The following is a 19,598-nucleotide window of genomic DNA, read 5'->3' as shown; positions in this document are numbered from 1 at the left end:
AGGTGCGCATCAGTTATAAACACAATGCCACAGGGAGCAGCTGGGTCATTCACGTCAGGTGGACATCTTTGAGAAGACCCAGAAAGCTGCAGGAACAATAAGGGCCGCTGTGGCAAGACCTAAACCTACTTTAAGTAGGCATTTGGCACCACGATGCCACATACCAGTACCCTGAACTTCATCCTGAGGTGGTTGAGCAACAGGAGTCTCAAGTCCCTCAGGTTCAGCAGCATTTTTGGTTTTTGAAAACTGTAATTCTTCCACTTGACACTGAATAGTTTTCAAAGCTTTCTCGAGATCTGCATTCCGTTTCTTTAGTTCATTTCTCTCGCTTTCAGCCTTGGACAGCTGAACAACAATGGTGTTGTTCTGTTCAAGGAGAAACTCTTGCGTTTCCTCAAGTTCATGCACATTTTGCTCAAGTGCTCCAATCTGCAGTGTTATCTTTACGGGCACCCCCTCTATCTCGCTTATGCGAATTTTCTTTTTGGGCTCCATGCCCTGGACTATTCCTCTCTCCCCTGAGTTGGACGGTCCTTCCTCTCTCGTTTCTCTGTGAGACACTGAATTGCTGGACGGTTCCTGTGACATTTCTATAAAAGTTTCGCAAAAAACAAAACAAAACCGCTAACTGAATAATTTAAGTGTTAAACTGTTCTCTTTCCCAAGGATTCCTGGCTTGCGAAAACAACTAGGTGTTTCTTGAAATGCCGAGTTAAAGAAACTGAGGTCTATTTATAGATTTTTCTGGCAGCGACCGTGACGTCAGCCATGACGTCAGCTCTCTTCGATCCTTTGATCCTTTGATTCGATCAAAGGAGGACTAAGCCAACTAACCAACCGTCCTCGGTTTTACTATATTCCGACAGAGGATCCATGTGTGTGACGTCATTCATCCCCGTACTGCTGCTTTGTGAGCTCACAGACAGGACAGACAGCGCGTAGCAACGCGCCTGATGATGTTTAAAGGATCCCGAAGCGCAAGTCCATCTTTTCAGACAAACTGCAAAAGAAATTTCCCTCGTAATGACCATAGCTGGACTGGCCATCGGCCCACCGGGCAAGGTGATTTTTCGTGGAATTACAAAAATCTATTGAATCATATTTACTTTGGTGGAAAGAAAAAAAATAAATATACCGTTTGGGTATATTTATACCTGACTGAAGTTTGAATTTCAATTTGTCCACAATTAAAGCTGGTCTGCACACATTGTTTTTTATAAAGGCAATTAAGTTTTTCCTGGTATTTTGATAGTGCTGTTTGTTTTAAATGGAGCTTGTAATATTTGACCCTCAAATGAAATATATTTCCTCTATATCATAGAGAGGGCTGCCTTTACACCACCACCATCTTGGAGCTGTTCTGCTGGATTACTCGGGTACTAAGTAGAAAGTAGTAGTACATTCATGTTGAAATGTAAGCAGAAGTTTTAGCCCTCATAGGCAAAAATGAGCCAACTTAACTTCCACACAAGGTGCACCTTATCTGATAGAATAGGAAGCATCAATTACATAGTAGCTATTCCCATAATTAAGACATCAACTATGAGTGTTCACAAAATGTCCTTACCCATTTTTCATGCGTGCCATGTTGTCTGCACAGCCGACAGTTCAATAAACCCTGTGTTGATTACAGATTGTGGTTATGTCCTGAAACAAATGGCAGTTGCATTAGATAACTACAGAGCACTTTATGAGCCAACCTGCTTCTTTAATGAGAATTATGGCTCATTAAAGAAGCAGAAGCTCATCAGTGTTCACTGACAGTATTCTCATTAAAGGTATTGCATGACTCAGTGTCTTTCGAACCTCTATGTCCTGTGGATGTCAAATGATATAAATGGTCTAAACATACAACGTATGTTGGCGGCGACGTGGATGATGTGGATGTGCCCGCCCACTGCTGCGGCGGCTAAAGAGACACGACATACAAAAGCAACATGGACACATGGGAGACGAGAAACAGAACCATGAATACTATTAAATCAAAGGACACAAATTAAACCAGATTCACACAGTCCAAAAGATAAACCCTGGATCACTTGACCAAGGGCCATGACACTATCACACAAAATTTAAAGCTGTTCTTTTAAGTAAATAAACGAAGCAGTAGGGAAATTTAATATTTGTTTTTTTTTTATTTTTGATTTGCAGCTAAATACACCTTTTTTTTTAATTTTTTTTTATTTGCAGCTTTTTGTGCTCCCTATCAAGTGAACCCCTCACCTGAAATAATTTAAATAAAATGACATTTTAAAGAATAAACCCCAACAATCAAATGATCCCCTATGAACAAGCACTGGGCAACGGTGGCCAGGAAAAACTCCCTTTCACAGGAAGAAACCTGAGGCAGAACCAGGTTCAAGAAGGGGCAGTCATCTGCCGCGACTGGTTGGGGGGTGAGGGGCAAAATAAAACTTAAAGGAGAGCACTGCATAGTTATCGGAGGTTGGTGTAGTTGGTGGACCGTGGTTGGAAAGCAGGGGAGGTGGACGCACCTGAGCGCCAATCTGCAATCATGCCTTGCTGGTTTAAAGGCTGAACTAGGTCCTGCTGTGTTGTTGTTGTTACTGTGTGTGGCTGTGAGCTGCAAAGCTGCAGCCATCTGTAGTGGTAAACCTGTAGTAATAAAAGTAGATGATGAAAAACACGAGTATATGGTCAGGTCTGTCGTGCGTCTTTCACAAGATTATAAACAGGGGTGCACATAAGTGGTCCGCAGGTGCGCATCAGTTATAAACACAATGCCACAGGGAGCAGCTGGGTCATTCACGTCAGGTGGACATCTTTGAGAAGACCCAGAAAGCTGCAGGAACAATAAGGGCCGCTGTGGCAAGACCTAAACCTACTTTAAGTAGGCATTTGGCACCACGATGCCACATACCAGTACCCTGAACCTCATCCTGAGGTGGTTGAGCAACAGGAGTCTCAAGTCCCTCAGGTTCAGCAGCATTTTTGGTTTTTGAAAACTGTAATTCTTCCACTTGACACTGAATAGTTTTCAAAGCTTTCTCGAGATCTGCATTCCGTTTCTTTAGTTCATTTCTCTCGCTTTCAGCCTTGGACAGCTGAACAACAATGGTGTTGTTCTGTTCAAGGAGAAACTCTTGCGTTTCCTCAAGTTCATGCACATTTTGCTCAAGTGCTCCAATCTGCAGTGTTATCTTTACGGGCACCCCCTCTATCTCGCTTATGCGAATTTTCTTTTTGGGCTCCATGCCCTGGACTATTCCTCTCTCCCCTGAGTTGGACGGTCCTTCCTCTCTCGTTTCTCTGTGAGACACTGAATTGCTGGACGGTTCCTGTGACATTTCTATAAAAGTTTCGCAAAAAACAAAACAAAACCGCTAACTGAATAATTTCAGTGTTAAACTGTTCTCTTTCCCAAGGATTCCTGGCTTGCGAAAACAACAAGGTGTTTCTTGAAATGCCGAGTTAAAGAAACTGGGGTCTATTTATAGATTTTTCTGGCAGCGACCGTGACGTCAGCCATGACGTCAGCTCTCTTCGATCCTTTGATCCTTTGATTCGATCAAAGGAGGACTAAGCCAACTAACCAACCGTCCTCGGTTTTACTATATTCCGACAGAGGATCCATGTGTGTGACGTCATTCATCCCCGTACTGCTGCTTTGTGAGCTCACAGACAGGACAGACAGCGCGTAGCAACGCGCCTGATGATGTTTAAAGGATCCCGAAGCGCAAGTCCATCTTTTCAGACAAACTGCAAAAGAAATTTCCCTCGTAATGACCATAGCTGGACTGGCCATCGGCCCACCGGGCAAGGTGATTTTTCGTGGAATTACAAAAATCTATTGAATCATATTTACTTTGGTGGACAGAAAAAAAATAAATATACCGTTTGGGTATATTTATACCTGACTGAAGTTTGAATTTCAATTTGTCCACAATTAAAGCTGGTCTGCACACATTGTTTTTTATAAAGGCAATTAAGTTTTTCCTGGTATTTTGATAGTGCTGTTTGTTTTAAATGGAGCTTGTAATATTTGACCCTCAAATGAAATATATTTCCTCTATATCATACACCACCACCATCTTGGAGCTGTTCTGCTGGATTACTCGGGTACTAAGTAGAAAGTAGTAGTACATTCATGTTTAAATGTAAGCAGAAGTTTTAGACCTCATAGGCAAAAATGAGCCAACTTAATGATCATTTTCCAAGTTTAGTTTGCTGTAAATATCTATAGATGGACAAAGGTACTGGGAGATTACATCACTTGGTTGAATTGGGAATGTCTTGATGCCCTCCTGGGAAGGGAGGTCTGAGTGCCTCTGCTTAGACTGCTGCTCCCGTGACCCGGATAAGCAGAAAATCGATGGCTGGAGGGGAAAGATTAAGATCGATAGAAAGATCCTTTATTAATCCTTTGCAGGAAATGACATTGCCTCTGCAGACACAGACATAACACCACACATCCCAAACAAAATATCAGCTCCATTACTTATTTCTAATAAAATTAGTATTAATAAATAGAAAAGATCCCAGCCTGATGGTGGAATTGAACTGAGGACCTTTTTGCTGTGAGGCAATAGTGCTAACCACTGTGGTGCCTGAATTACAAATACTTAAATTCAAAATATGTGCTGTGAAAAAGTGTTTCCTGCAGTGCGTCACAAAGGAGTCATGACTCGTGTTCCTTTTTAAAGTGAGTTTATTCAATCAAATATCCATGCTGGTATAGCCGACGTGTGTTGAAACAGATTGTTATTTGCATGGGGTCATGTCTAAATGATGCTGGTACAAGTTCTTCAGCTTTTTCACAGCTTACAATGGAATCGAATAAAAATATTGTTCTTCAGTTAGAGAAAGCTTTATGACATTTCAAAAGTACACCCTCCCTCACCCCACCTCCAAACCTTAAAAAAACAAAAAAACCAAAAAAACAACCTTTAAATAAGGCAGGTACTTCTGACAGAGTTCTCGCTAAAGGGCGTGGCTAGAAACATTGATGCTATAAATCAATGCAGCAGCGAAACAGACATGCTCACAGTTCATTCAGACAGCTGCAAGCAACACATCTGTGACACAGCAACATCCATGAGGCACACAGCTTTGACCCAGCGACCCACTCTCAGTTAAATTAATGCCAGGAACACGTTTGTAGAAGATAACGTCATTCAACCTTTAAGTGATTTTTAAAAAGAACAACAACATCTTTGAGCCCTGAAGCACCAACAGGACAAATATTTATCCTCTTCTGGCTAATCTATAAAGGGATGATTAGAAAAGTACATCAAATATTAACAATAAAGTCATTAAAATAAAAAGCAGCCTCTTTACCTTGCAAGTTACGCAGAGCCCCGTGAACATTAAGGAACTAGAACATTTAAATTAACCAGCAGCTCCACCACAGACAAAAAAATAAAACAGTTTTATCAAAGATCCTCATCCAGCTCTTAAATCACAAATCTGACAGTGATGTTTGTTTTAAATACTGAAAAGGAGGAAAGAAATGATGTAAGACATTAAAAAAAAGAAAAAGAAGGTACAGTTATAAATATCACAACCGTTTCACGCACTTAGCTGCACAACACATGTAGAAAAAAAACAAACATACACAAAATACAGTATCATTAAAAAAAATAAACCCAGAGAAGTCAATGAAAGCGGATCTGGAGGAGAGGACACTTCAAGCTGATGCCACTGCACCCGTGATTAAACAAGTCCTTTGTTTAATAAGCACAGAGCAGTTTATCCACTGCTGTGGGTGGCAGTGACCAAAGTAACAGAAGATGTGCCCTGTTTGCTTTAACCGCTGCTGAACAGAGTCCTTCCATAGTAAATAAACCTCATTTTTTTTAAACCTGGCTCTAAACAGAAACTTTAAATTTTTTTGTATAAAATCGAAGTTTTTCCCCACGTTCACCGGCGTCATTCTCACTGCCCTGCTTATGCACTGACCAGACCAGCTCCTATTACTTCTAACTGAACAGCTTTACTAACTGGACAGCACACCACTGACATGCAAACAACCCTACGCTTGGGTTTGTTACTACAAAGAGTGTACAACCAAACATGTTGTTTTAATGTATTAAAAAACGCCAGCTCTAGAAACGGTTTTATAAGGTGAAAACTGCGCCCGTCTTTCATAAAAAAAAACATGGCTGTTCAGATTCTAGGGCAATCCCATCTGATTTGAAACGAGGACCCATTTATTTTGTAGGTTTAAGAACGGAGTAATTGTGCTTCGTCTCTGCAATACATTCATTAAAAAAAATAAACAAACCCCCAAACACTTTGAACAAACTCGGTGACTTCTAAGCTACTCATGAGGAGAATACTTTGGATCAGCCCTCCCAAACCCCTCAAACTCACACTACACAAATAAATATGATCTGCCTTTAAATGTACAATTAACTACCATATGCTCTTTAACAAAGCACATGTATATCAATGCACCAGTGGGATGAATCCTTTTTTCCTCCCTCTCAGTGTTTGCAGTTTGTCATTTTAAAAGTTAAGATCAGCATTTCTAATTCTACTGAGGCCCAAAACAGCCAGCAGAGACACTCGACTGACCGCACTGATATGAAACTGGAGCAAAAATAAGTGCAGCAGGAGCAGAAAGGAGGAGAAGAAAGGGGTTTGGGAACAGTAACTGTATGGACAGGATAAATAAAATTACAACAGTTGTTAATTATGTCAGGTCTTGCTTGCTTAGTTGATTATCATTTACATAGTTCCACGTAAGTAAAGTTAAATGACGTGCCGGTCCATTGGTGTCTACTGAGGAAGAAGAACTTAAAACAGAATACACAATGTCAAGGCATCCTCGAGTGTCAGACCGGTGTGTGTGTGTTTTAAACGTGAGCGCTTATGTCAGGAGCGTTGTGTCGTATGAGTATCTCAGGCATAGCATGACTTCACATTCAGGATGTTGGATGGTTTAAGAGTTTTCACCTCCGGGTGAACTGAGAATGTTTTTGATGATACAAGTGCCGAGTGAAAGCTCCACTCGGGCGCCAGGTTGGATTTACTGTCGCAGTTCTCATTGTCTAGCTCGGGCCACCTGCGTGTCCAGGTAAGGTATTTCCAGAGATCGCTGAGAGCCTCCCGAGTTTATGCAGCTGCCGTGAAGAGAGCTGCTACTGAAGGACCAGGCCAACCTGAAACACACAGATCAAACTTTTTATGATCATAGGCTAGCAAAGCAATTGCAAATCATCACCCTCTACCTCCGTGCTTGACTGCTGGTATGAGGTGTTTGCACTGATAAACTCCACTTTGGTCTAATTTGTCAAAAGGACATTGTTCCAAAAGTCCTGTGTTTTTTCCCAATCAAAACTAGGCTTCCATGATCTAAGGCATACTCAATCATGTCAGAGGATGATTTCTCCTTATCAGGCCTCTGTGGATTTGCTTCAAAGCTATAGACTTATTTGACTGTGAAGCTTGCACAATCAGGCACAAGAAGCAGCTCTACTGAGATCTGAACCAAAGACTATTTCCACTTTTTCCACTAATTGTCATGGAGTCTTATCACAGGATGCTGACCAATAGTTGGTGTGTGATTACCACCTGAGACTGACCTTATCAGGGTCCATAGGGGGACATTTCCAGTTGTAGAGGTAATACTGCAGATTTCCATCTCCTATCCCAAACTTGAGCTTCTCCAGAAACACCTTATTCTCCATTAGGTCCAAGGCATTGAACACATCAAAACCTTTCTGTTAAACACAAAGAACAAACACCATGATAACTAACACAGCAGCAAGAAAATTATCAAAAGTATCTGGGGAAACCCTGCTCTCAGTTTGCGTTTGTATGCAGAGCTCAGAGTAGCCTTGCCAGCTGGTTGACACCAGGCCCGTACTACGAAGCAGCAGGATTTTAGCTTATCCCAGTAACCTTGGGGGTTACCCCTGAGTTTTCTGCACTATGAAAGTGGTTCACTTCTTCTCGGGGTACATCGCCATAGTAACTTGTGCTGCAAACCTAACCTGAGTTATATTCCAGTTATATTGCCTACTGACTGATCAAGTCTTGTGAAAATAGCTTCACCATTCATTTTATTAGTAATAAATACAGTTTATTTCGTTCAATTTTATTTCTTGAGTTTTTTTAATCAATAATATCATGAATATAATCTGGACACCCATTTCTACTTGACTTCATATCAGTCGCAGGTAGCCTAAGTCTACATTTGAATTCTGTTTTTGTGTTTGTTCTTTACATGCTCTTAGACTATTCAACACCATGGAGGGTGCAGCTGAAAAAAAACAAAACAAAATAAAGCAAAACAAAAAACAAGACCACGATATGCAAATCTGAACACTGGACTACTTGATTATAACCCATCAGATTCTCGTGTTTCTTAATGGTAAAGTTGTGATATTAGTAAGTCTGTTAACTCACACAACTGGCATTTTTGTCAGCTTTTCTTTCTGCCATCAAAATAGGCTAAACTTTGTTTTTCCTCTCACACCCCTGACTTTTCTGCAGAAGCTGTGTCACCTGCATTCTCTATTGTGTGTAGCCTCTTCATATTTTCTAATATTACAGTTTACTCTTCATTTGTAAAATCAGACACTCAGCTTCCGGTACAATAAAAAGTTTGACTGGTCAGATGTCCTTGTATCTAGATCCAGAAACTCTGAATCAACTTGAGATAATAGAAAACTACCATGGAACTTGGTTCTCAGCACAGAGCCCTGCTCTGGCCTCAAATAAATAAAGATCAGACCGGGTCAGTCTCTCTCACTTTTATCCTCTACTGCACAAGTAAAATGTTGGATCATACTCTCACTCCTCATCTATCTAACCAAACATCACTGACTCCCAATGATTTATAAGGCTTTGCGTTAAAAAAAAAAAGAAAAAAAAAAGTACATAAACCATCTTGGTATTCATAAAATAAAATATCTATCCATCTATATAATCAGTCTGGTCTGTATTGTGCCATTTTTTCCTCCTCACACGTGCGTCTTCTTGTTGCTGTTTATGTTTATGTCACTGATCTCATCAGCTGTTGTCTTTGGTACTGGCAAGTGTTTAAAAGCAGAAAGTAAGATTACCAGTTTGGCCAGGATCAGTGCATCATTCATTAAGTCCAGTAGCGGGGTTTGTGTATGAATGTTGTAAAAAGAGTAAGCAGCCTTCAGGCTCCTATGGAGAGGGTGATGCATCACAGTCGAGGGCAAAGTGTAGAAACTAGTGAAATCTGTGAGAATGCCACCAGCACCCTGAGGGAAATAAAAACAAGAACAATGTCACTTTAAGTGCAGAAGAGCCATCAACATCAGGCTGCAAATCTGAATCCACACACCTCTACTACATATGTGTCAATTATGTTGTCCTGTGGTAAGAACCAGTGAGCCACCTCCTCCTCTCCCATAGAAGGAGCAAGTTGGAAACGTCTCAAGTATCTCTGTAGCAGTTCAGTAACCTGACCGACGTCGCGCCTTTCCATCGGCCGCAGACCTGGAGTCTTGGTGCTCTGCACAGGGTGGAGAGAGCAAAATGAAAATCTCTAAGAGTTCCTGCTATCAAGAGGAACAGCGAGATGCAGGACTTATGAGTGTAAGTGTTTACATCTGGTAGTCTGTAGAGTTTCATGGTTCTTTGCAGGGTCATGTTTCTGCTCAGATGGGAAAATTTAACTTCCACAAGCTTTCTAGGGTTCAAAGAGCGGTGCCAGTACCTGGGGATAAAAAATACCCAAAAAAACAAAACAGGAGACCAAGATTAAAAAGAAAAAAGGAGTGCTTCCTGAATTCAAAACACTTCCACTAGATGTGCTCTTTAGAAGAGATACGTATAAGCTAACATATCAAAAAACAAACAAACACCAGGGCACTCTGTTTCATTAAAAAATTAAAATGCTTATATTCTCATGGCACTGAATGGCTGAATCTTTCTAGTGTTGTTCCACCAATAGCAAACCTATGGTTAAGAGTGGAAAACTTGACCAGTAAAGTACTGGTGGAGTTTTACTGGTGGAAAAGATTCAGAGTAGACTCAATTTTTCCCCATCAGAGCTTTAAGTTAAATATGACCATGCCATGAGTATAAAGGTATTTTAATTTTATATGAAAAGAGAGTGCCTTGTTTTATATATTTTAACATGTGTGACTAGTGAATAACATACCTGCATGTAGACACGGGTTTAGGCAGCACAACTCCAGCGGTGTATACGGCCTGAAATATTCCTTCTAAGTTCACTCTCCTTGTTATCTCTCTGATGAGCACAGGAGCAACGCGCTTTGAACGCAGCTTCTTATGAACACACAGGAAGTTGATTTCTACCATCCTCTTCAGCCTGGAGCCACAAGCGAGAAAAGAAAAGAAACAAAAGGATAGATTGAATGAGTAAAACACTTTCCCCATCACTGCTGTTCTCAAATGCATACAATAAGTAATGAACACTCACGTATCATAGACTCGTATATCTGCAGGGATGGCACTGATGAAGCCAACAAGCTTCTTATTTGAAGACACTCTCACTCCGCAATGCCACTGTGGTAACCAGCCAGGTGGACGTAAAGCCCTGAGAGGGGAAAAAATATTTTTATTATAACCGCATACATTTAAAGCTACTGTACTGCATCATGTGATAAACATGAAGAAGCTTACCATTTAAGAAAGTTTGGAGAATAATCAAATCTGAACATGTTATCATCATCCTCCACATAATTTTCATTTAACAACGTGTACAATTCCTTCAGCTGCAAAAGAGCGTGACAATAAATCATTCTGTTTTGATTAATCTGATTAATCTCATTGGTGTATTTTGAACAAAGACTGCACTTACAACATCTGCATTACTGAGATCCAAAGTGTCCCACATAAAGCCTTGAGGTAAAGAATATGGCTCCTGTCTGATGTTCTCTTTGTCAGCCTCAATTGGCCCGTGACTCGTCACAACTTCATCTACAAAAATAGCACAGCCTTTTGTCAAAGGTTTGCAACTGTTTTCCAATCACCACACTTCCACGGGACCTCATAAAACTCCATGTCCTTAAACTGTGAGCAATGCACAAAACCGCTGATGGCATCAGACTTTATATAAATCTGCTGCTGTTTGTCCTGCGTCAACCCCCACAGCCTGTGGCTGCACAAAGGCCTGACTCGTTGGGTCATGGCTGTTATGGAAACAGCTTGATCTAATGCTGCTGAGCATGCCCAGTGGGAATGCATGGACCCCTACTGTACATTGCAGCTGACATGTTTCTAAGATACTGGCCTAAATCAGCAGACTGAGGAGATAAAACCAGCAGATGGCGCTGGTGCAGAAAGAAAAATAATTTCTGTTGACAGAGGAAATAATACCAATTTAAACAGGAGTGCAGTTCATTTAAATGAATTTAACTAAGTACTTACTTAATTTTGGGACAGGCTGAGTATCCCAGAACTGGTACTTGTGCTTGGCTGCCTCATCTATACTCTTTGCTGGACCCTGGCAGGAAAGCAGCTCCATAGCTCTTTGGATGTCCTGCAGCTTCTGGATGGGCAGCCCAGGGTTCTGATTTAAAGCGGGCACACATACACAGATTACTTAATGTCTGTATCACTCAACCAAACACTGGATGCTTTAAATAATCTAAATGTAGACGAGAGGCAACATCAGAGTGCATGCAAATAAACAGTCTTATAGTCATGTTTACACAGGTCTTTTCCTACACACTATACTCCCACTGAGCAAGAGAAACCGGATTAATCATGTCACTGTATAAATGATTGATGAAGTCAATGATCTTTAAATTATAAATGCAAAAACCCAAATATGACAGTCCCTGTCATTAAATCATTTGGTTAAGCTTGATTTGCTTTCTTCATCCGATCAGAACATCAGAGTCTGGATGTAGTTATTGTTTATTTTTCTAAAGCAGCATGCAGTATGTAGAAATCTCACAGCTGGCTAAAAGTTTGTGATATATCCTTTTAGCAAAATAAACTACCTCATTCTAGAACCTCATTACAGAATACAAACAGGGAGCATGCCAAGGCTGGAAAAACCTTACTGACCATGACACATTGACGGCAAACAAGCTGAATTCTGGGTTGTTGCTTTCCCTTTTCTTACCCCTCCTCTTTTATTTTCAGGATATTAAAAGAACCTTGTTTTGTATTGTATCCCCTGCCCTAAAAAAAGGGTGTGTGCACTCTTTTCACTGGGTCATCATCACCATCACACCTTGATCTCCTGAGAGTCCGAGGCAGAGTCAGACTTGGCTCCCCCCGAGCTTGGCTTCTCTTTCTTCCTCTTCTGCTTCTTCTTCTTCCTCTTGGCCCCCAGCTCTCCCCCTGGACTGCTACAGACATGAAAACAAACGATGAGGATGGATGCTGGCTAGACCCGCACACAGAGCTAACGTTAGCTACCATAGCAACGAATGACAGCTCAGCTACTTAACGTTAGCTAGCTAGCGGTTTGTCTTAATGGTTGCCCGCCATGTCATTCAGTCGGAGAGCTTTAAAGAGGTCACAACGTTATAAACAGTTCAAGACGGCCTGTGTTTGCTGTCTGCTAATACTAGCAGGCTCACTGCCTTAGCCGCTCACAAGCAGGCTGCCTGGAATATCATTACTGCGTTTCCCCGAGCCGACCGGACAGGCCACCCCTCACCCTTGCATATGCTCATTCTCCTCCTCGTTGTCTCCGTCTATCCCGCAGGTGTCCTGGTCGTCCAGCTCCAGGCTCTGCTGACTGGCTGCGGATTCACTGTCCTCCGCCATCATAAAAATGTTTTAAAAATATAGTCAGCCACCGTTTAACAGAGCTAACGGGGAGCGGGCGAGAGATGGGAAAAACAAAGAAAATGTCGAAGGAAATCGCGCCGCCTAGAGGCCAAAGGTGGGAACTCAGACCTGAGCTGCTGCCTTTAACATGAAGCCAAGTGGTACCCAAACTAGACTTTTACCTTATTTCAAACATATAGCCATTTAAATGTTATAGACACTTTAGACACTTGTTTCTGATACTGAGAGGGAAAATAAATACATATTACAAATTACAGGTAATAAAAAAAAAAGACAAAAATCTAAAATTATTTTTTTAAATAAGAAAATACAAAGTAAAAATAAATTGTCAGTTTTTTAAAACTAGATACTGGGATATCTGCTGGACTATCAGCAAGTGTGTTCTAAATTCATACTATCAATGAGAAAAACACGTGAAAAGTAGCACTTTTTGCTACTTCAACATTTTTAAACACATTTAAATTAGGTAAACAAAACCATCCTGGAAAAGAATTGATGATGTAGCAGAAGAAACAAAAAGCCTAAAGGTTACAATTAAATAAAAATACCTGTTTAAATGTACAAAAATATAACAACTCTGCGCTGCATAAGGCATGTTTTAGACAGCAACTTCGGGGATTTGATATCATTTAGGATTATTCAGTTTTCTTATATCAAATACATATAAAAACACACAGATCCCGATCAGTTACTTAAGTTAATCTAATTAATCCGTTAATAAAAACCATCCTCAGTGAGTCTGGGAGTGTTGGTGTCCTTATGGAAGGCTGTAGTCAGGACCATGGAGGTATAACTGATATGTTTTTGTAGATATCTGACCTATCTGAAAATAAAGATGAGAAATGTTTTTACCATTGTATGTTCTCAAGCTTTATAATGATAAGTACTACAAATAAATTTGTTTTAAAAAAATGGTGAAAATTACCCTCAGAAAGGACATTAATTTACGCTCAACGGCGATTTTGTTAGGTACACCTACTCTGTAATGCAAATATCTAATGGCAGCGGTTTGGTGCAATTAGGAATGCAAGCATGATCAAGATGACCTGCTGAAGTTCAAGCCGAACATCAGAATAGAGAAGAAAAGTGATTTAAGTGAATCTGACACCGGGAACCACCCTGTGTGTAAACAGGCTGGTCTAGACAGGTCAATTTAACAGTTTCTTTAAAAAAAACTGGCAATTTACTGGGATTTTTCTCCACACAACCATCTCTATAGAGTTTACAGAGAATGGTCGAGTGAGCGGCAGCTTTCTGGATGAAGAGGCCAGAGGTCATAGCCAGATTGCTTTGAGTTGATAGCAACTCAAATAACCACTCGTTATGACCAAGATATGCAGAAGCACAGAAGCAGAAGACCACACAGTCAGCTAAAAACAAAAAAAGTGAGTATACAGTCCAACACTGGACAACAGAAGATTGGGAGACGTTGCCTAGTGAGTCTTGATTTCTGCTGCAACATAGATGGTAATGACATAATTTGGAGTAAACACCACAAAAGCATCGAGCCATCCTGATTCTACGGTTCAGGCTGGTAGTGTAAAGGTGTGCGGGACATCTTCTTGGAAGCCGTTGTGCACCTTAATACAAAGATCATATCGTCAAACAATGGTGTAACCGGATATTCCCATCATGGATATGCAGCCACCTGAAAGCAAAAAGGGCTCCCAGCTGATTCTAGCAAGGTGTACCCAATAAAGTGGCCCATATGAATACATTTTAACTACTATCTGGATTAGCGTATAAAGAGATATAGAGGTTTAATTTTGCAAACAGATGCACACTCAGTTAATTCCAGTTTGGCTGTTTATTCAGAATAACAGGCTTCAAATATAATGCAAGCATCTGATTTACACACTCAAAGATACTGTATTGCTCATCCACCCTAAAAGGGGAGATTGCTGTGTGGGAAACTAAAAGAGAAAAGGCCATTCATAACACAAAGACACACATTATTTTGATAAGGCAGAGGTAAGGAAAGACTATACACACTCTGTAATATGGCTGCTTTGTCTATGTGAACCTTGACTGGATGCATGTTGATCAGTCAGCATCACCTCAGCCGCCACTGCAAAACACATTTCAGACAAACGTTCACCCACAAAACACAAAAATAAGAAAATGCACTGAAACGACCTGCAGTGTAGTTTCACATATCCAGTGCCCCACACACACACACACACACACACACACACACACACACACACACAAAAAACAAAACATCTTTAACTGCTTACTCTGAGGGAGACTGAACTCTTGCTGATTACTGTAGAGGATTTTACGATTGCAGCAGCTGGTAGACATTTTCTGAGATGTCTGCAGTGTAGCTTGTTATACGCTAGTGCTGAGGAAAGTTTACTGCATGCTTTCTTTCACAAGCAGGAGAGAAAGTAAGGGCTGAGGTAGGAAGGAGGGGGAGGGCGGACGAAGGCAAAAGGAGGTGAGAAATAAATAAGGTAATCAGTTGCTGTAGAGTCAGGCTATTCAAAGGCACTTGGATCGTGGGTGAGTGGTTCAAATGGAGGTGAAACACAGCAAGCAAATACAGTTTGCATTTCAGGTGAAAGGTTATCGAGCGTTTGCTTTTATAGCTTGAACGTTAAGGTGGGTACGGAGGAAAAGCCCTTAACATATTTAAAAGAAAGAAAAAAAAATAGCCTATTCTCAGATAAAATACTTCATGTTTGGCAATTAAAATTATGATTAAAATTACAAAAAAAAAAGGCATCAAGCAGCCATATAAAAGTTATGCATAGCCTTCAAAGCAAAACATAAAAAATACACCAGTCAGTGGTTCAACAGTTACAAAACCCTTCATACCAATATCCCTCACAACTAATTTGGGTGGCTTTGAAGTGGTATTACATCCTTACCCACCAGCATAGCGGTGTGTCACATTATCTGATTATGCTACAGAGCAGATAGTGGTTAAACCTCCTCAGTCCAGAAACCTTATCTCCCACAAAGCCTTCTGATGGGCTAGATTAAACTCTAGCAACATACCACCAACCGTTCAAAGTAAATCCCTCGAACACGGCTGCCCCGTTTTGCACAGATGTTTCATAATCTCAGACATCAGTCAGTGTGAACAAACCGGGGTTATAACCTTCAAACGAGTGTTGCTGCATGTTACTAGATTAAGCTAATGGACTGAGGACAATATGGCTCAAGAAAGAAAGTTTTTTGTAGTCTCGGATTTTCCATGAACCACCCATCGACTGCTTCTACTACAGTTCATTTATGCTTGCAAGGCTATTTATTAAAAAGGCATATATTTGTTGTGCATAAAATATCCTAATTTCGTGCCTCCAGCGTCTTTATGTCTCCCCTCAGGCAATGTGTTCGCCACGCCTGACGAGTGGTCTGTTTATGTAGTGTTTCATGAAAAGTGAAGTACAACAGTGGTCATTAAGAGTCCAGCAGAAGTGTTCATTTCTCAACCAGATGGGCTCCCAGTGCTAAAGTATTGATTCAGTGCTATATTAAGAACAAACGGCTTCAATTTAAACACATATATCCTTCATGTTGTGGTCTGAGCAGAGGAGGAGTTGTGGTTAACGGGCAGATTTACACTCTTCCAAGTCTGTTTCAAAGCAGAACCGACATGCACTTGTGTTTCCTGATCATTTTTCCTCCTCCTAGTACCTTTCCTTCTCCACATAGTGCCTGAAAAGATGCTGCCTCTGAAAGTGAAGTGTATTGAAAAGTGGAGGAAATAAATCACAGTTGCACTCCCCAGAATGGATGCATTCAGCCACATTAGTGGACAGGATTACCACTGAGCATGCCTCTAATGTGACTTTGTGAGTTGCCTAGCTCACTAGAAAATGCTCAAAACAGCAATAATAAGAACACGATGACACTTTAACCTCAACAACACCACTTCTGCTTGGATCAGACACCTCATTCTTTGAGCATGAGTTGGAGGGGTGGGGTACAGCTCTCTCGGCAACACACAAATCCAGTTTTTAGCGGCAATGCTGTGCAGTGTGGTTATGCTTTTTTATCGTTGCTTTATGGCACGCATACTGAGACTCTCTCCCATGTCTGAAATGTTAAATATTTAGCGTGCTTCTCATTTCAACTTGAAGATCAGTTTTCACTGAGATTTTATGATTAAACCTTACTTAACTTTGCTCAACATCTTGTTAACTTTGATAAATTTTTCCCAGAAGGGGAAAGAGATTGTTTAATTAACGCTGATTTTTTTTTTTTTAAAACAGCATGGCAACTTAAAAAAAAAGCCTTAAACTGGCATTCTACTTCAAACAGACTTGAAAAATGTGAATCTTTCCTTTGTCATCTGTGAATCATTTGAGGTTGAAGGCCAGCAGGGGTCGCTCCTCCCTCCTTTGCCAGGGGCTTTTCTTCTCCTCTTCTGCATCATCGTGTGCTGCGTCCTCATCCGGAGACACTGACAGCAGCGCGTGATCAGTCCTGAAAGTCACTCCCTCTGGAGTTGGCAGGGGCGGAGGAGAAGTAGGGGATGCAGAGGAAAGTGAGGGTGGCTCCTCCTGTATTTGTACTCCCTCAGCTGTTTTACCCACTGCATCCCCCTGCCCCTGATCCACTCTGTTACTCTCTCCTTTGTCTGACAAGACAGGCCCAGATTTGCTGCCCTTGTGGGTGCACTTCTCCTCCTCACAGCCTCCCACATTCAGATCATCCACAAACACCAGCTGAGTGTAGGCCGAGGCTGGCGTCGCCCCCTTTGATCTGTCTTTCTCAATCCCCCTTTCCTCCTGCTCAGCATCTCTCCCCCTGCGCCCCGCTCTCGGCTCGTTCAGGTCCACACCCGAGTCCAGACTGGCATCGTTACAACTGCCATGCCTCCCTTGACGGCTGCTACCTTGCTGACCTCCTGCACTAGGTGTGCTGTTGTTGTTGTTGTGGCACCCTGCCCGCTGGAGATCGATGTAGGAGTGGCGAATGTGAGCATTGGAGCGTCCATCCAGGGAGACAAACCAGGCTCGTGGGTGAGGCAGAGGCTTCCCTCCTCTCAGCTCCATTAAAGTCTTTTCAGCCAGCAAGGTGTCCTCGCTGTTTATTTCCACAAGACCCGACTCCCCGAGAGCTCCTGGAATAGACAGAGACTCTGACAGGCCTGAGATACCCTCGCCTTTACCCTGCTTTTTTGGACCTGGGTCGCAGTCAGTGGGGGTTTGCCCCAGGGGCTGCTGGGAATGTGAGGCATTGAGCTCAGCCTGGATGGTCTCTAAGTCACTCTGCTGGTCAGTCTGCAGCAGGAGCGCCTGACCAGACAGAGGGTGCTCCCCAGGCAGCCGCATGTAGTGTGCTGGGATTACAAGTGTGGGTCGCACTCTTGAGTAGCCTTCCCCTCCACTCAGCAGATCTACAGAGCCGCAGCAGAGCAGCTGGCCTGGCCGGGAGAGCAACTGGGGACTGGGCCGCTCCAGGTGGTCCACAGACCGGGACAGAAGGTGGTCAGCAGCCCTGCACTCACCTCCCTCCCCTCTGCTGGGGGAGTGCGGAGGAGATGAAGGGGAGATGCAATCAATAATCCCAACACTGCTAAGCTGTGTAGCTGACACTTGACCATGATTAGTGGATGACAACGCATCTGAAATCTGGTTGCTAGATGAACAGAAGGAGGTGTATGATTGACGGTAGCCCCTCTCTGTCCCCGATGATAGAGCAGCCCTCAGTTGAAACGTCTCTACAGACTGTCGGTAGTCTCGGCTGCGAGGCGTCAGATTGCCCAGAGATGATCCGTGGTGGCTGTTGTTGCCGAGAGAGGAGCGGCTGTGTTTGTTTTGATGGATAAGGCTGTGTTGACGTTGATTGTCTCGGTGCTCATATGAGGAAGGCTTGAGCATCGGAGTGGTCATGTCAGGCTCAGTCCCCGTGGAAACAAGCTCCAGCTGCACCTGAAGGCAACAACAAAATTCAGGTGTGAGAATGTTTTTAAATACCATCACATGAAGCAAACCATAACAAACACTGTAGTTTAATTTCAAACACGTAGAGTGCTATAGTGTGAGTAATTCATGTGTTTGGTCCCATCTTGGTGTTCTTTTGTGTTAAGAAGGGTGAAGGAGGTGTGTTGTTATCCATAAAAACAGCCTTTTGATTGGTTGAAAAATCAAAATGAGGGGAAAAGCATAAACATGGCTGCAGCTGACAATTTTTAACATTTTGAAACACTCAGGTTCACTTTATTACAAAGAAGTTCTTTGTTATTATGACTCCTGTCTTCTCTGCTCCAGGGGCCAAGTTAAAGGACCAACCACACAAACGCAGCTACAGCACAATGATCTCCACAGCAAAGCTCTGCACAGGACCAACAAACAACCATGCAGTGCACTTAAGGAGCACAGGTTAGCATCGATACACGTTTTCCTTCCTAGGGGCAAGCTATGAGCAAGTCAGGTATGTTGAGCCTAAAGCCAGAGCTTTCAGTTTTTACCCATCTAAATCCCCATAGCAACATGTGCTGAACCAGGTACCAAGGTCTTTTTCCCCCTCTTTTTCATGGGCCACATATTACTGCCTTTCCCTCCATCGACAAGCTGTAAAAATGATAAACTGATGTAGATTCTATGTTCTATAGAGGTGTGAAAAAGTGTTTACCCCCTCCCTGATTTCCCTTTTTTGTGTTTGGCACACTTAAATGTTTCAGATCATCAAACAAATTTAAATATTAGACAAAGATGACACAAGTAAACACAAAATGCAGTTTCTAAGTGAAGGAGTTGATTATGAAGTGGGGAAAAAAGTCCAAGAAGTGATTGCCCCCAAAACCTAATAACTAGTTGGGCCAGTGTCAGTGTTGTTTCTCATCTGTTTCTTTAAATCGTACCGTAATGTGTTACATTTTGAAATCGTTTAGCCCGCTTCACTTTGTCAGGTTCTATCTG

The 19,598-nt window shown here is 42.0% G+C and overlaps 2 protein-coding genes across 4 annotated transcripts in view; both read right to left on the bottom strand.

Moving 5' to 3' along the window:
- Positions 1-5,377: 5,377 nt before the first annotated feature.
- Positions 5,378-12,831, bottom strand: nmt2 (N-myristoyltransferase 2). 2 transcript variants are annotated; one of them, XM_085473800.1, is made up of 12 exons: positions 12,587-12,831; positions 12,155-12,272; positions 11,341-11,482; positions 10,772-10,890; positions 10,594-10,685; positions 10,391-10,507; positions 10,109-10,279; positions 9,553-9,661; positions 9,287-9,457; positions 9,036-9,203; positions 7,551-7,688; positions 5,378-7,127 (listed from the first exon to the last, which is right to left on the bottom strand). In XM_085473800.1, the coding sequence occupies exons 1-12, from the start codon at positions 12,697-12,699 to the stop codon at positions 7,107-7,109; spliced, it is 1,479 nt and encodes a 492-aa protein (XP_085329926.1). In that variant the 5' UTR covers positions 12,700-12,831; the 3' UTR covers positions 5,378-7,106. The 2 variants fall into 2 exon arrangements, with proteins under 2 accessions (XP_085329926.1, XP_085329928.1); XM_085473802.1 differs by having other exon boundaries at positions 12,155-12,269.
- Positions 12,832-14,512: 1,681 nt separating this feature from the next.
- The window catches only part of fam171a1 (family with sequence similarity 171 member A1), a 66,156-nt gene continuing 61,070 nt past the window's right edge, over positions 14,513-19,598 (bottom strand). For both annotated transcript variants that reach the window (XM_085473793.1, XM_085473794.1), the window contains exon 10: positions 14,513-18,608. In XM_085473793.1, the coding sequence (XP_085329919.1) occupies positions 17,031-18,608 (1,578 nt within the window). In that variant the 3' untranslated portion in view covers positions 14,513-17,030. The remainder of the gene's footprint in view (positions 18,609-19,598) is intronic.

The sequence above is a fragment of the Copadichromis virginalis genome, linkage group LG11, assembly GCF_057382275.1.
Source record: "Copadichromis virginalis isolate Kocher_CV1m ecotype Utaka linkage group LG11, C_Virginalis_male_GT1.1, whole genome shotgun sequence".
Taxonomy (NCBI): Eukaryota; Metazoa; Chordata; class Actinopteri; order Cichliformes; family Cichlidae; genus Copadichromis; species Copadichromis virginalis.
This window is presented reverse-complemented; position numbering and strand designations above follow the sequence as displayed.

Bases quoted from the DNA above. Each gene is read 5' to 3' on its own strand.
- nmt2 (XM_085473800.1), bottom strand. From the start codon at position 12,699: ATGATGGCGGAGGACAGTGAATCCGCAGCCAGTCAGCAGAGCCTGGAG. The intron at 9,204-9,286 runs GTGTGTGGATTC...TATTTCCCTCAG, and splicing joins TTGACACATATGTAGTAGAG to GGTGCTGGTGGCATTCTCAC. The intron at 7,689-9,035 runs GTAATCTTACTT...TGTGTTTAACAG, and splicing joins CACTGATCCTGGCCAAACTG to AAAGGTTTTGATGTGTTCAA.